We start from the raw sequence: 14,926 nt of genomic DNA, 5'->3' as shown, positions 1-14,926 counted from the left end.
TATTTTTGTATTCAGTTTTATATTATTTATTTGTTTTTAATTAGTGTATTTTAGTTAATAAGTTCTTTGCTCTTTTATTGTGTGTGTCATTATTGTTCATCGTCTGGACCTCTTTGCGATTAGGCGATTCATAAATTTTAAATAAATGTAAATCTACATCACCACCAAAACCTCACTTCGAGTTACTAGCTGGCCCTCCTATAGTGATATAAATAGTTTACTACTATGTGTGCCACCCCAGAGGCTCTGTCTCTCTCTTTCTCTTCTTCTTTCTCCCTCCCTCCCTCTTTGTGCTGCACGCTGCAATAAATATCGCATGTGTTATGGCGTTTTCACAGGCGTTAACACCATAACACACTTTGATGAATGACCCTGTCAGTCTGGTCATGTCTGAGAGCAGTCCTAAAGTTAGCCGGATAAGTTTATCTGGCTATAATCAGAAAAGCACCTAATTGGCAGTGCTTCACTGGATATCCGTGACAATTTATCTGGCTAACTTTAGCTAGATACATTGCTTCTATGGCTTCTATGGGCCATACTGTCCTTTTGCTGCTTTCATCTTTATTCTAATAAGGAACTCTCATTTTGTGCAGATGTGATCTTTTGACATTTGTCAGTTCTTATAGAGAAAAGATTATGATGTCTCTGCAAAGAATAAATGCTATAGATTCCCCCACAATAGTAACTTGAAAAAGTCACATGCTGAAAAAAGATTCAAGGAAATAAAGGTCTGTGCAGCAGCCCATACTGTTAAATTGCTAACGTGCTGAAATCCTGTTTGCACATGACACCATCACCACTGTGTCATAGAGAATTTCGAACCTAAAGAGAAAATACTGTAGGGCTGGAGGAATCTCCTAACAGTCCTGATCTGGAAAGAGGACACAGAATACCTTCTCCCCAGCCATAAACAAAACTGAAGAAATATGTGGCTATATAATCCTCTTCCTGGAAATTTTTATGGGTTAGCATATATTCGGAAACCATTGCAGTAATATAATACTGAAGGTAACAATTGTGACACAATTATCATACAGACACCACACCCACAAATGTGTCACAAAACAAATTATGTATATATTAGCATACGTTATCTATGTTTCTCTTCTGCTTCCTCTTGTGACACAAATATATAGACAGTTACAGTAAATTCAGATGTGCTGTATGGAAGCATCCCAGGTTCCAAATTTTATGCAGTGTGTTCATGATATAGAATAGATCGATATGTTTGTGGTATAGAATATCAAAAACTGTGATCTCGGCTGAAGGTGAAACTAACAAAACACTGAACCACAAAAAATTCACCACAACTACATACACAAAAAACTTATTTCATCAACATCATAAGCAAGGATGTTATATTATCTCATAGCTGTGTGATAATCAGTGAATAGTCTGTGAAATCAATTTTTGCATATGCAGTTGTGAACTTTTTGTAGTTCAGTATTATGATATAGGATATGTCTGTTTTTCTATTTTATTAGTAAATACTTTGTGCATTTTCTCTGCAGAGTTCTGCCTGGAAAGGAAAAAAGTGAATTGGAAGTTTGGCTTAATGACCTTCATTTCTATCAAAAAGGACTGTTTGTTGCTAGTACAGAGAGGCTTTGTACTGCAGTCTCACAGTGCTGTGGACTTGCCCTGACAGATTGTTGTAGAGCTTAGAAGGAGCATTATATTTATTAAGTTTATTTGCTTACAAAAGCACAACCGCAGAGCCTCTAAAAACACAATAACAGTAATTATATAAACATAGCAACCTGCAAACCACAGGATGTAAAAAGATACCATTTTTGGGTGTCTGTAAACAGAAAATAGCAAACAATATAGAGGGCAATTTTCAAAGTGATTTGCATGAGTAATGAGTGTTTTTTCTCATTTTATCTCAGGACTGTCTGAAAATTGCCCTCCCTCAATGTGGCTAAAAGAGGTTAGAACAAAATGTTTTCCTTTTTTGTGAATGACAAAAAGCTCTGCAATAGAATGAACATTTCTGAAGGTGATCTAAGAAAACTTGAGGAACTGTTGAATGCTAGACAGTTGAGATTCAGTGCAAAAAAGTACAGAGTCATGGATTTAGGGAATGAAAATATGAGAGAGCTGTATATGATGGGGGTTGAAAAGCTGATGTGTACAAACCAGAGAGACCCAGGGAGATAGTGTCTGTTAATCTGAAGATAACAAAACGGTATGATGAGGCGATAGCTAGAGCCAGAACAATGATAGGGTGCATAGGGAGAGACTTAACTAGCAGGAAAAAAGAAGTGATAATTACTTTTCCAATTGTAACTCAGTGCTGAGTTCTGGAGGCCATACTCAAATGATATACGGGCCGATTCAGTACAGTGAGCTCCGACGGAGCGCACTGTTAACCCACCATTGGACGCGCATTTTCCCTTACCCCTTATTCGGTAAGGGGCCGAAAACGCGCGTCCAACCCGCCGAACCTAATAGCGCCCGCAACATGCAAATGCATGTTGATGGCCCTATTAGGTATTCCCGCACGATTCAGAAAACAAAATGTGCAGCCAAGCAGCACATTTTGCTTTCAGAAATTAGCACCGGGAAGGTGCACAGAAAAGCAGTAAAAACTACTTTTTTGTGCACCCTCCGACTTAATATCATGGCGATATTAAGTCGGAGGCCCCGAAACTTTCCAAAAGTAAAAAAAAAAAAAAATTGAAGTCGGCCCGTGGCTGTCGGGTCGAAAACCAGATGCTCAATTTTGTTGGCGTCCGGTTTCCGAGCCCATGGCTGTCAGCGCTAGGGACGCGCTAGTGTCCCTAGCACCTCCTTTTACCTGGTTTTACCGACGGGCCTAATTAGCATACTGAATCGCGCACACAGGAGAGCGGGCGCTCGCCCACTCTCCCGCGGACTTTACTGAATCGGCCCGATAGAGAGGCTAGAGGGTGATCCAGAGAGAGACACTCAAAATGGTGCAAGATCTGCAGCAAAAGCCATATGAAAAGAGACTTAAGGATCTAAATATATGTACCCTAGAGGAGAGGAGAAATGGAGGACATTTAAATACTTGGAAAGGAAATTAGAGATCTAGGGGTTATGATATGAAGTTCCAAGTTGGAAAACTCAGGAACAATTTGAGGAAATCATTTTATTTGACAGCCAAGATGTAAAGCTATACAAGTGGCTGACATCTGATGGTGCCAACATGGAAAAAGCTGTCAACTCTGAGTGTGCATAGGAACATCCACCCATGCTCAAACTTTCTGAACATGCATGGACGTTCCAGTGCAGAAGATGCCATACGAGACTCCAGTCTGTTTTCATTCTCCCTGATGATTGGACATCTAATTTCTCTTTCTTTTTATAGTGTTTTTTTTCTATTTAAATTTTTTTTTGCCATGGGCCTCCTCGGTTATCCTAGTAGCCTACCCTTAGGTTTGTCAGCTCTTATAAATTTAATTGTCTTTTCAGTATTGTTGCTGATGTGAGGCCCCATTTTTGATTCCATTGATCATTAGTAGCTCTTGGTCAGCCATTTTTTGCAAAAGGTTTCAGTGCCTCATTGCTTTTCCTTATGATGGCAGAGAAATAGGCTAGTGGCTTCATGAGATACTTCACATGCAATCGAATGATGTCAAGGACTATGTCAAGGATTGCATCAGATGTCATGGGCCTGAGCATGTCAGTATTTGCAACATCTGCACTAAGATGTTACTTAGGCTGTCTGGTTGCAAAGGCAGAAACTTCTTGATATCTTTGGCTCAATGCAAAAGTCCTACATCGATTCAGCACCAAAGGACCAGGGTGCCATGCCGACTTCTGATTTCTTGTTGGAGCTGAGGAGTTGGTCAGAAAACTTGGGACCAGGGCCTAAAATGAGGTCCAAATTCAGGGAACCATTCGGCTCATCCCACTTTTCGAAGGATTCTTCTGTGCTGAGGTGAGCCTGGAAGGGCCACAGCACTAAGCGTTAAGAGAATCCATCAGGTGCCATTCCCCTTCGGTGTTTGTGGCCAAAAGCTTGGCGAGTGGAGTAGAAAAGTCATCTGCCCCTAAGTGGCATTAGCAGGAGCTGAGCTTCACCTCTGCTTCAGTGACAAAGCCATAAGAATCTCCAGAGTTTTGCATCATAATCATCAGTTCTTCCCCTCTGGTCACTCAGGAGGATGTCTCCTTGCCTACTGTCTTTCCAGTATTGGGTCAGCAACCTTCAAATAGGAGCTTCACTGGAAAATCCTTGAGATCCTCTCTTGGCGTTAGTGCTGAGTGCCTTGGCTCTGCTGTGGTAGTGATAGTCGGTACTTGAGACCCATGACCTAGTACTGGGTAAGCCAGTTCCAGTGCCATGGGTTGCTTAAGTCTATAAAGTGATGTCTGTACGGAGTGTAAGTTGCTTGGAATTCAAGATGGAAGCCACCCCTACTGTCTAGCTACGCTTGGCTCTGAGGCCCTCTGGTGAGACTGTTAGGATAGTGCTTCCCCAAGCTTAAAAATTTTTAGTCATATCTGAGTATGAATCTGAGGAGTTCTGTGATCTGTCATATAGGTCTTAGGATTTTGGCTGACCAGGAGGATTCTCCAAGCCTCCCATCAGATTCTTCACCATAACAGGCTAGGAGTAAGTCTTCACCGGAGGATCTCTCTATCTCACCTTTGTGCAGGAGGTGGCTAAGGTTGTTTCATTTAAGTTGCAGGTTGAAGGAAAACCCCAAACACCTTCCCTTGGTCTTTTCAAATACCTGGATGCCTTGAAGGAACTAGTGGCTATAGGCTCATCAAGGAAGTGCATATTTGTATGTGGGACACCCCATTCACTGTGCTTCCTGTTTCAAAGAAGGCAGATGAGAAATTGTGTGTCCAGAAGGCTCCCAGATTCAGCAAAGCCCAGTTAACACACTACCCAGGGTGGTGACAACTTCTTTAAGTGGTATGGTTGTACCTGCCATTTCTGAAGATATAAATCCAGTGTATTACTCTTTCTAGCAAACCAATTTCTTCGGACTTCTCTGGGTTTACCTTTGGTTTCAAGGAGGAAAGCCAGTTAGCAACAGCAGTTATGCAAGCATTGAAATTAGACAAGGATGAAAGACTTAGGATTAAGACTAGCTAAAATCTGAACATTATCTATATAAAAGAAGCACCCAAAACCTAAACTTCGAATCGATGTAGCCAAGAATGCTTAAATACAAATTTAAAAGTGTGGGGGACAACATTGAACTTCAATGAACATCACAGGCCAGATGCTGTGCAGTTAATGAACTTGATAAGTTCTCTTATGCCATTTAATTGGTTTAGTTATTTTTTTAGTATATTGCATAATAATATCTGCCAAATACTTAAGTAAAATTTGTTGATCAATAGTATCAAAAGCTGAAGTCATGTCAAGAAAGAATGAGGGCAACCTTACCTTTGTTCCTGGTTTATGCTGATGCTGATGCCATACTTAAAGCCTTTTTGAAAGCAGGATTGCTTTGGTTGGAGAACTAAAGTGAGCACATTCTTCTCAATAACTTTTGACAAAACAGGAAGATTTGAAATAAGTCTACAGTTACTAGTAATGTCTGGGTTTAGATTTCTTTTTTTTTTTAATGGGATGAACTTTAGCAGCTTTTAAAGAGTCTGGAAAATGCCCTTTCTTGAGACTAGAATTAATAATACTTGTTAAATAGAGAATCTGTTACAAATCCGTTTTTTTCAGAAATCTAAATGGTAAATGATTCTGCGGAGAAGAGGAATTCATCTGTTTCAAAAGAAACTGTGATGATCAAGAGTACCTCTCTTATGGGGTGGTCAAATCCATTCGTAACACCATTTGGGGACTGGACTTACTAGGGGTAGTTATAAGTTATCCCAAGTTAAACTTGACTCCATCACGTTTCTGGGTTCTGAGAGTTTTTTCTGCATTTGCACCTTTGGCCGATATCACCTACTTGTGTAGCTAATTATCCTGTTGTCTACGGAGAGCATCTGTTATAGGTAAGCAGATTAGTTTTTCATGGAAAAGCTGGTAGATGCCTGAAATGCCCTTCTTGAATGGGTGGTAGATCCTAAAATAGTAATGGACCTCAAAACATTATAGAATAATGCAAAATGTGAAAAGATAGTAGAAACATGACTTAGTTGTACCACAGGCCATTGGGGAAACCTGCATGGAGTGACAATTATGAACCTAACACTGTGGTATTGACTACATTGGGCTTCCAAGAAGGCATTAGTGTAATTTGCCTGGTATGACCATAGTTAAGGAGCATGGAGAAAGCAGGTGTTTTGGGCAGTGGCTTTGCAAGTTTTGGTACCTGTGTGAATTATTAGCAAACTTGGTCATAAAACATGGCAGGGAACCTGGATGTTGGATTTATTTTTTTTTGTAATTTATTCTTTATTAATTTTTCAATGATTACATCATGAAACCATATACAAATATGTGACACAATATGAAGCAATTTTCTACATATCTGAAACTAAGTATCATTATCATTTATTGTGACTCATACAACATAACTGGGGAAGAATATTATCATATTTGCTATAGGAAATTAATATACAATGTAGTCCCCCTATATCTACTTGGGACTACCATTAAACATATCTTAATAATAAATGGAGAAAGGAGTCATCTAATTTTCTCAAGGGCCCTTTACTACTAATATTTCAGGATTAGATACGGATTTGTCCAATAAGAATGTCTCTAAATGAACCGGATCCGTAAACCCAAATTTTTCCCTCTATAATTTACATAGCAAAGACAAGGAAATATCAAGAAGAAAGTTGCCCCCAGAGCCACCACACGCTGTTTTAATGCAAGAAAGGTTTTTCTTCTTGCTTGGGTGGCTCTGGTGACATCCGGGAAAATTTGGATCTTGTATCCACAAAAAGAGACATCCTTATTAATGAAAAACTTTCTGAATAGTTTATCCTTGTCCTGTTCTGATAAAAAAAGAAATAAAAAGAGTCTCCCTATTCTCAATTATATCAAGAGATTCCTCCAAGAAGGTAGACATTCCCAAACTTGGAGGATTATCCGGATCATCATTTAGAATAGTCTTCTCTTTTTTCTTTCTAAAGTAATATATATTTGACAAATTAGGAAATTCTTCATCTTTATACATTAGTACTTCTCTAAGAAACTTTTTAAACATTTCTAAAGGGGACAAAAGACGTGTTATAGGAAAATTCACTAGTCTTAGATTTTTTGATCTAAATAAATTTTCCATTCATTCTTGTTCTTTATGAATATTTAGACTATCACACAAATGTATTTCCAGAAGACTGAACGAATTGCATCCTCTCCTTCAACTCAGATATATCTTTTTCACATTTTAAGACTTTTATCCCTCCTTCATTAATCTTTTCTGAATTGGCATTTATTACAGTTGACAGGGATCTATTCATAACAGTAATGTTATTATCTAATTTTGAAATTGCTTTCCATAAATCAGATAAGATAACACTTTCTGGAGAAGTATCCAAAACAATGTTACCAGAAAGAAATGGTATGGATTCAGAAGTTATAACATTTAATAACGATTTCTCAGTCCCTTGACTCTCAGCTCGGGAAACCAAGCTTGCTTCCAAAGGATTAAATCCTACCAGATCTGTCGCCAGTTCAGTGGATGGTCTCTTACTTTGCTGAGGTAGTAAAGCAGGCCCTTCTCCTGGACTAAGGGAAGCATGTGATAAACTTTCCATTACTTCCTCGTTTGGATCAACCCTTGGTCAAACTACATGTTGATCCATTGGGCCGGTGCGATGTTGAAGCACTGGTGATGATGTCAATGTCTTAGCCTTCCTCTTCTTCCCCATCCACGAAGAAGAAATATGTGCTCAGACAAATTCCCTGGCCGAAACCCAAACTCACCTGGACTAAGCCGTACCAAGCCGCGCGCCCCTTCAGCGCCGCGCCGCCATCAGATTTCAAACCCGTGGCCACGCCCACTGCCGTGAACAGCGACAGCCCTCAGCTGTGATGGTATGCAAATCAAGGACTCTTGGCGGCAAATCCCTTCAGTTTTCGCCACAGTGTAACAATCTCAGTCCTTTCTTTCAGCGTGGTGCCTCAGGGAAAGATGGCCAGCAGAACCTTCTCCTTCTCCTAATCTCTCCCCAAGATTGTGGCGGGCCATGGTCAGATTTCAAACCCGTGGCCACGCCCACCGCCGTGAACAGCGACAGCCCTCAGCTGTGATGGTATGTAAATCAAGGACTCTCGGCAGCAAATCCCTTCAGTTTTCGCCGCAGTTGTAACACTCAGTCCTTTCAGCGCTGTGCCTCGGGGAAAGATGGCCAGCAGCCCTTCTCCTTCTCCTTCTAATCTCTCCCCCTGGATGTTGAATTTAATGTTAGTCTTATGATAGAGAGTAATGATTGGAGGTGGTGAAGGCCAGTACTTTAACAGATTTTTGGCATGCTTAGGATTGATATGGAGGGCAGTGATGGGTTAAAAGTTCAGATAAAAGTAATGAGGTGTGGGGAACTAGTATCGTGTTCAGTATGAAAATTTATAGACTTATCTACACAAAGTGGAAAAGTCTCAGTGGACCAATTTGGTCTTTTCTGCCATTATTTACTGTGTTACTGTATGCTCAGAGTATACTCATTGCTCTTTTGACATATCTGCTTTTTAAATTATCAGTTGCCACTTATGTCCATCATTTGCAATTGGCCTGTCATGCCCCTGAGAATGATAACCAGATCTGTCTGATTATCATGCTGGTATCCTTGATGCTTGACATTCCATGGTACTTTAAAAGTGTCAAGAATCAGCATACGCCTTTCCCAAGAGCGACTTCTGCACCACAAGCTATGCAATCATTATTCAGTAAAGTATTCATCCTTTTTTATGAGCATGTACTATCACAACCTGTGGTCATGTATCATTCTTCAGGAATATTTTTTAGTCTGAAGATGATATATATTGGGATTATCTTCCCATCTCTATATGCTTTGAGCATGATGGTCAAATGATTTTTTTTTATTGTGAGTAGATCTTAAGGTGATATTTTTTTTTCCTTTAACTGCCATAGTTTGAGTGAAAAGAATGTCAAAAGTGAGCGGTGGTTGATCCATGTTGGTATTATGACAAGTGTTGTAGTGATGATGCTTTTACTGTATTATAATAAATGCAGATACATATCTTCTCTTCAAAATCATTTGGCAGGCATTGCATGATAGAAGTGCATTGATGTATGAAGGTTATGCTTTTTCTTAAAGAGAGAGCACCATTTTGGAGATGGTTTAAAGCTACTAGTGGAATCCAGTGATTTTGCTACAAAGGGCTTTCTGATGAATTTCTACAGTGGTGACCTTTCATCCTCTTGCTTAATGTTGGAAAATATATTCCTGTGGAAGGGGCATGTAGGAGAATCCTACAGGGTACCTTAAAGGACTGGATCCAGCTATCTAGCCCAGTCCATCTTAAGTGACACCCAGAAGGGAAAGCCAAGACACAGAGCATTTCCCTAGGGAGAGGAATAAAAGCTCAGGAGCAGAAAGGCCCTGGGGAAGAGGAGAAAGCACCTTCTATTCTAAGACCGTCCATTTGTGATTGTTGTAGCTTTTGATTTAAAATTGCTGAGGTAAGCAGACCTTTTTCCTTCTGCTTTTTGTTGTGCGGTAAATAAAAAAAAAATCCTGTGAAGAAAAGGTCTAAAGTCCAGACTAGTCTGACCTTCGGCCCCCTCCATAAGCCAAGGACCACTCACATGGTATCACACATGGTGGCAGAGGTGGAATTTATGGTCTAAGCACCAGCATTAAGTAGAGACCCATGCTAAAAAGAAAAAAAAAACCTGGGAGCTTGGCTACAGTGGCAGCCCTGAAAATAAGTACAGTGGGCCAAGGGGGCTAACTCTGACACTAGATAGGGATATAGAGTGAGACAGAGCTTGGACAGGCTAGGGTTTCTTTCTTTTTTCCCAGAAAATTGTTTTGGGTTTTGTTTTTTTTTTTATCTGTGTTCTTGTACAGGGCGGTGTTCCTCTGGGAGCCGAAAAGCCTTGCTACAGTAGAACACATACTAAACCAGCATGGAATGTTTATTCCAGTGGGTCACGCCCTCTTGTGCAACTCACAGAAGTGAGCCTGCTTAGGGTAAGGAATATCTAATCAACCCTGACTACTTGAGCATACTGTGTACACCACTCAGTACATTTTTAACACTGAAGTGAAACACATAGGGGTTTCATTGTTTAGGGTCTCATGAACTAAAGTGGCTATCTTGGATTTTATATCACATGCAATCAGCAGCCAGGGTAATGAATCTTAAAACTGGAATCATATAATCATGTAACCGTGCACTAGTCAAAACTTAAACAACTAAATTCTGATTTACTTGTAGGGCTCTGATTATTTGGAAGCAAGGCCAAAGTAGACTGTATTGCAATATTCCAATCCTGACAACACCAGCAACTAAAGAACAGTCCTAAAGTCATCCATATAAAAATAGTTTCAGCTTACACAGCATGCATAATTTAAAAAATGAAGATTTTATAAATGTATTAATATGTGAATGAAAAGATAGATCTGGTTCATACATTACTCCCAGATTTTAAACTTGGCAAACTATCGGAATTATAGTGCTGTTAAATTGTAAAGCAGGAATGTCATTTGAGGATAATCTCCTCAAAACTACTGCTTCAGTCTTACTCATATTTATTGATAAACAAACCTTTAGCATCCAATTTTCAATTTCAGACAAACATTGCTAGCTCATGGTGTATTAATAGGCACAAAACATTCAATGTCATCTGCATAAATTTGATAATTGGCATTGACAGGCCAGTAATTTAAAATGTATTCTGTGTATTTTACATGGGAACTGTCACATAATGCTTAAGCGCTATCTCAGAGGGTCCTGCCAAACACTGCCCAGGCCCATCTACACACATGCTCCTAGATTGGCAGCCTCCCACCTGCCAACTGGGTTCCTGCTTGCCTCTAGGCAAGTCTCTGCCTGCAAGCTATCTCTGATGGTTTCTGGGGACACTGAGACCCCACACAATCCAAGGGCCACAGAGTTCCTAGAAAAACACCTACAGACTAAATACATACAATACCAGGATTGTTCCCTTCCCCCTAAACTAACCTTCCCACCCCTTCCCCTAATCTTCCCCCCACCAGCCCTATCTAACCCCCCAAATTTTTATTCTACCTCCAGACAGGCGCAGGTTGCCTCTGGCCCCGCCCCACCCCTTTTGTGCTGGGATGTGTATGCTGTTCAGGCCACCCTCTGAGTCAAGGTAGCATCCAAAACCTCTGCTTGTACAGTGTAGAGGTCAAACACTACCTGGAAATAAGCTCTTTGGGGAAAGTATCACAGGGCAGAACAATAAATCACAGAGCATGCAAAACCTCTGTTTCACCACAGGAACATACTGTATTTGAAAAACTACAGTACCTCAGAAGCCTTTGGATGACTTGTTTTATGATAATACTGTAGATGGTAGATTAGATTTGTATTTGATTAAGTATTAAAGATACATACGGTAGTTCTTTTACATTCTCTAGTATTTTGCAGTATTTAAGATGTTATTTAGATAATATAGGTTTTCATGAATGTTTACACCGTGTGGTGTGCAAGTGTGGGCATGTATTGTGGAAGTGAATGAGAATACAAGAGAGGATGTAAAAATGGGAAAAAATGAAACAGAGACTTGGGATAGGCTAATACTAGTATTGGCTAATATATGGGCTAGGGTGAGCCAAAGATTTATTTTAAAAGGTAAGCACAGGACCAAAGCAGCGACCCTTTAAAAGTAGGTTTTATATGGGAAAACTTGAGCCTGAGTGTAAAAATTGGTGAAGGCTATCTTTTGCTTGAGATGTAATGTAGAATACAAATGTTTTTAATAATTTTAAAATGACTCCCATACATATGAATGGAATCTGTATGGTTGTAGTAGGTGCTTAGTAGCTGACTTAAATCATCCTGGAACAGGAGTTAATTTATTTGGATCTGAGAGAATGCCTCAGGTGAATAAAGTATGCATGTGTGTTTGGGTGAATTGAGGAATGAAGGGTATTGAGGCATCCATGGCACTTTTTTCTCTTTTATTTATTTATTTATTTATTTATTTATTTAAAGCTTTTATATACAGACGTTCATAGACATATCACATTGGTTTACAGGTAACAGGGGAGTAATATTTGAACTGAGAGGGAAAGATAAAGTTACATGTAACAGGGATATAGATGAACTTGGGAGAGTAGGAGAAAATAAAGGGTCAAGTGACCTAATACCCTTACTTTTTGAATGAGTAGCTAAAATTAACCACTTGATAGTAGAAATAAAAAAAAAGCTAAAGGGAAAAGCAATTTTAAGTAGTTTTGAAATTCTGTTGGCTGAAAGTAACCCTTTAGATGAATAAAATAAGCCTTTAGATGAATAAAATTCAGAGAATTCACTTTTTAGATCTTGCTTCTTGATAAACTAAAACTAGAAGTTAAAAGAACATAAGGAAGCCAGATTATCAGCAACTGTCCTGTAGTGTCATTGCAAAGTGTTCTGGACTTGCACTTGTGGAGACCAATGCATTATATCATGCTATTGCACGAAAAGAAAACCATAGAGATATTATTGCAAATTCCTGATCTGGAATCTAACATCTGACTTCGCCCTCCAAAGCATTTCCAAAGTAAAGGGCTGCTATTAGAAAAAACAAAAGTTTGGTCTCCAAAACTAAAGGACACAAGCCTGTGGAGACCCACGCAGTGTATTGTGTTATAATCCAAAAATGAAAATCGTAGCATCGCTATTATCAGTTCCTGATCTCGAATCCGACATCTATCTTCACCCTCCGAATCTGTTCCAAAGTAGCAGGTTATTGTTAAAAGTATGGTCTTCAAAATGAGAATAGTTTGGGGGATCAGATTGTTGGTGCGTCACAAGTCAAACATGGCAAAGAGAGAAGAAGAGCTTAACAAATGGCTGCCACAAAGTTATGAGTGAAAACACAATTTTCTTCTATTTTCCTTTATTTTATATCTTTTTTTCTTGTTTTTCTTAAAAAGAAGTGAGTCATCTGTAGATTGTTGTGTTTAAACAAGCTGAGGTTGGAATCAATAAAGTCTAGACCTTATATCTCTGTTGAGGTCTTCATAATATCCACGACTTAAGTGTTTGCTCTTTGGTAAGTAAAATGGTAGTTTTCCCTTTGTAAAATACTTTGTTTTGCTGGATATTGAAGATTGAATATTACACCTCTACAATAAAGTTCATTGCAGATAGGGGGAAAAGTCCCTTCTATTTTACGACACCCTCACAGAGTACCGTAATTATTAAACAGTTGGAACAGTGAGTCGTTATATATATATATAAAAAAAAAACTGTTGAAACACCAGTAAAATATTTCAAAATAGCAAACAACACCCAGTAATTATAATGAATAAATATAAAAATTCCTTGTTCTCCATATCTGGGAACTTTTTGATTTCCATATGCCGTGAAATTGTCATGGATTAGTGAGGGTGGGAAGTAGGCATTATGGACAGACTTTCTCCTCTCGATCTCATATATGCACATATTCTAACCTGCACACGTTACCTCTCACTCATATACACATGGATGCCCTCTCACTTATGCGCGCACACACATGTTCTTCCACTCTTCTCCCCCTCTGGAATGCAGCAGCAGCAGCTGACATGCCATCTCTTTTCTCAGCTGCATGGGCTCACCGCTTCTCTGCTCCTGCCCCTCTTACTTTCTTTCGCCCCCAGGCTCAGTGCTGCTCCATCTCTGCTTTATTCCTTCATGAGAGTCTTACGTTTCAACCTGCTTCTTCCAGCTTTGCATCTACTTTTTCCCACCCATGCGGTACCACACACCATTACTTCCTTTTCTGGGCCTGTGCAAGTAGGAAAAAGGACATTGAATTGCGGTACCACCCCCAAAACTGTGGCATTCTAGGATGCTGCCTAGTCCAACCTTACTTCTATTTTAGTTTCTTTAGTTCAATCAGGATTCCTTTCAATAGTACTTAATACAGCATCTTCACGATCATAGTAAGGGAGGTTTCAATTTCCTTGCCTGTGGCTATTTTCTTTGGTAATGGAGGTTCGTGTTTAGACCTCTGGACTCTGTGACAGTGCAAATACTGCTTCCTTTTTGCCCAGTTTACCACTGGCCATTACATTTATCTCTTAGTATTTGGAAGAAGCAGCAATTTTACTTGTAAGCTTCACTGATTTTTGGCTTGTTCTTCCAAGAGCAGACCTCTCGCACATCCATCCAGCAGGAAACTTGACATAAGATGCAGAGACAAGCCTATTAGTAAAAGAAAAAAACCTGTGAAAAATAAAGACAACTTATTAGGACAGAAGATAAGGGAGATATAAGATTAAGGCTAAAAGAAGAGGCAGAATAGCAAGGAGACAAACTGATCATTTTATTGATGTTATTCTCTTTTTGTGGATTGTTGTGATCTAGTACACTTTGGAGGTAATTTTCAAAGGAGTTATGTGTGTAAATGTAACAATATAATAGCAATTTGCAAAAGCCATTTGCCTGAGCAAAGTGCACTTATGTAAAGAAATCGTATGGACAATTCAATGGCATATATTGTAGCAATTTTTAAAAGCCCACTTACTCAAGTAAAGTTAATTTACCCGTGTAAAACCCAATTTTATGCATATAAATGGATTTTAAAATCAGGCCCTAGGATAGGGATGGGGAATTTCTTTATTTGGCCATTTTGTAGTTGTGGCTTTTAGTATTCTTATTAATTTAATATGAAGCTCGTTTTCTGAAAGGTTTTATGTAGATATTAAATATAGATGATATACTTTGGGCTATTGTTATCATATTTAATCTTGGTGATTTTTTAAATTAACATCTTGGTTTTATGCTTTTATTATGATTATTATATTTAGTTCTGTTTTTATTCTGCTACACATCTTACAAATTCTGTATTCTGTTTTAGTCCATGTAATGATGTGGCAGATCTTCTGTAATATCTGCTGTTTT

The 14,926-nt window shown here is 39.1% G+C and overlaps 1 protein-coding gene across 14 annotated transcripts in view; it reads left to right on the top strand.

Annotated features, from left to right (window-relative positions):
- The window catches only part of USP54 (ubiquitin specific peptidase 54), a 533,711-nt gene that overhangs the window by 244,172 nt on the left and 274,613 nt on the right, over nucleotides 1-14,926 (top strand). The window contains exon 3 of one of the 14 annotated variants that reach the window (XM_029608964.1): nucleotides 1,890-1,930. The exons of the other annotated variants lie outside the window; for them this stretch is intronic. Within the exon in view, the coding sequence (XP_029464824.1) occupies nucleotides 1,890-1,930 (41 nt within the window). The remainder of the gene's footprint in view (nucleotides 1-1,889; nucleotides 1,931-14,926) is intronic. 14 annotated transcript variants of the gene reach the window in all.

This window comes from Rhinatrema bivittatum, chromosome 7 (assembly GCF_901001135.1).
Source record: "Rhinatrema bivittatum chromosome 7, aRhiBiv1.1, whole genome shotgun sequence".
NCBI classification, from domain to species: domain Eukaryota; kingdom Metazoa; phylum Chordata; class Amphibia; order Gymnophiona; family Rhinatrematidae; genus Rhinatrema; species Rhinatrema bivittatum.
The sequence above is the reverse complement of the archived record's forward strand: the minus strand, read 5'-3'. Positions and strand labels throughout refer to the sequence as shown.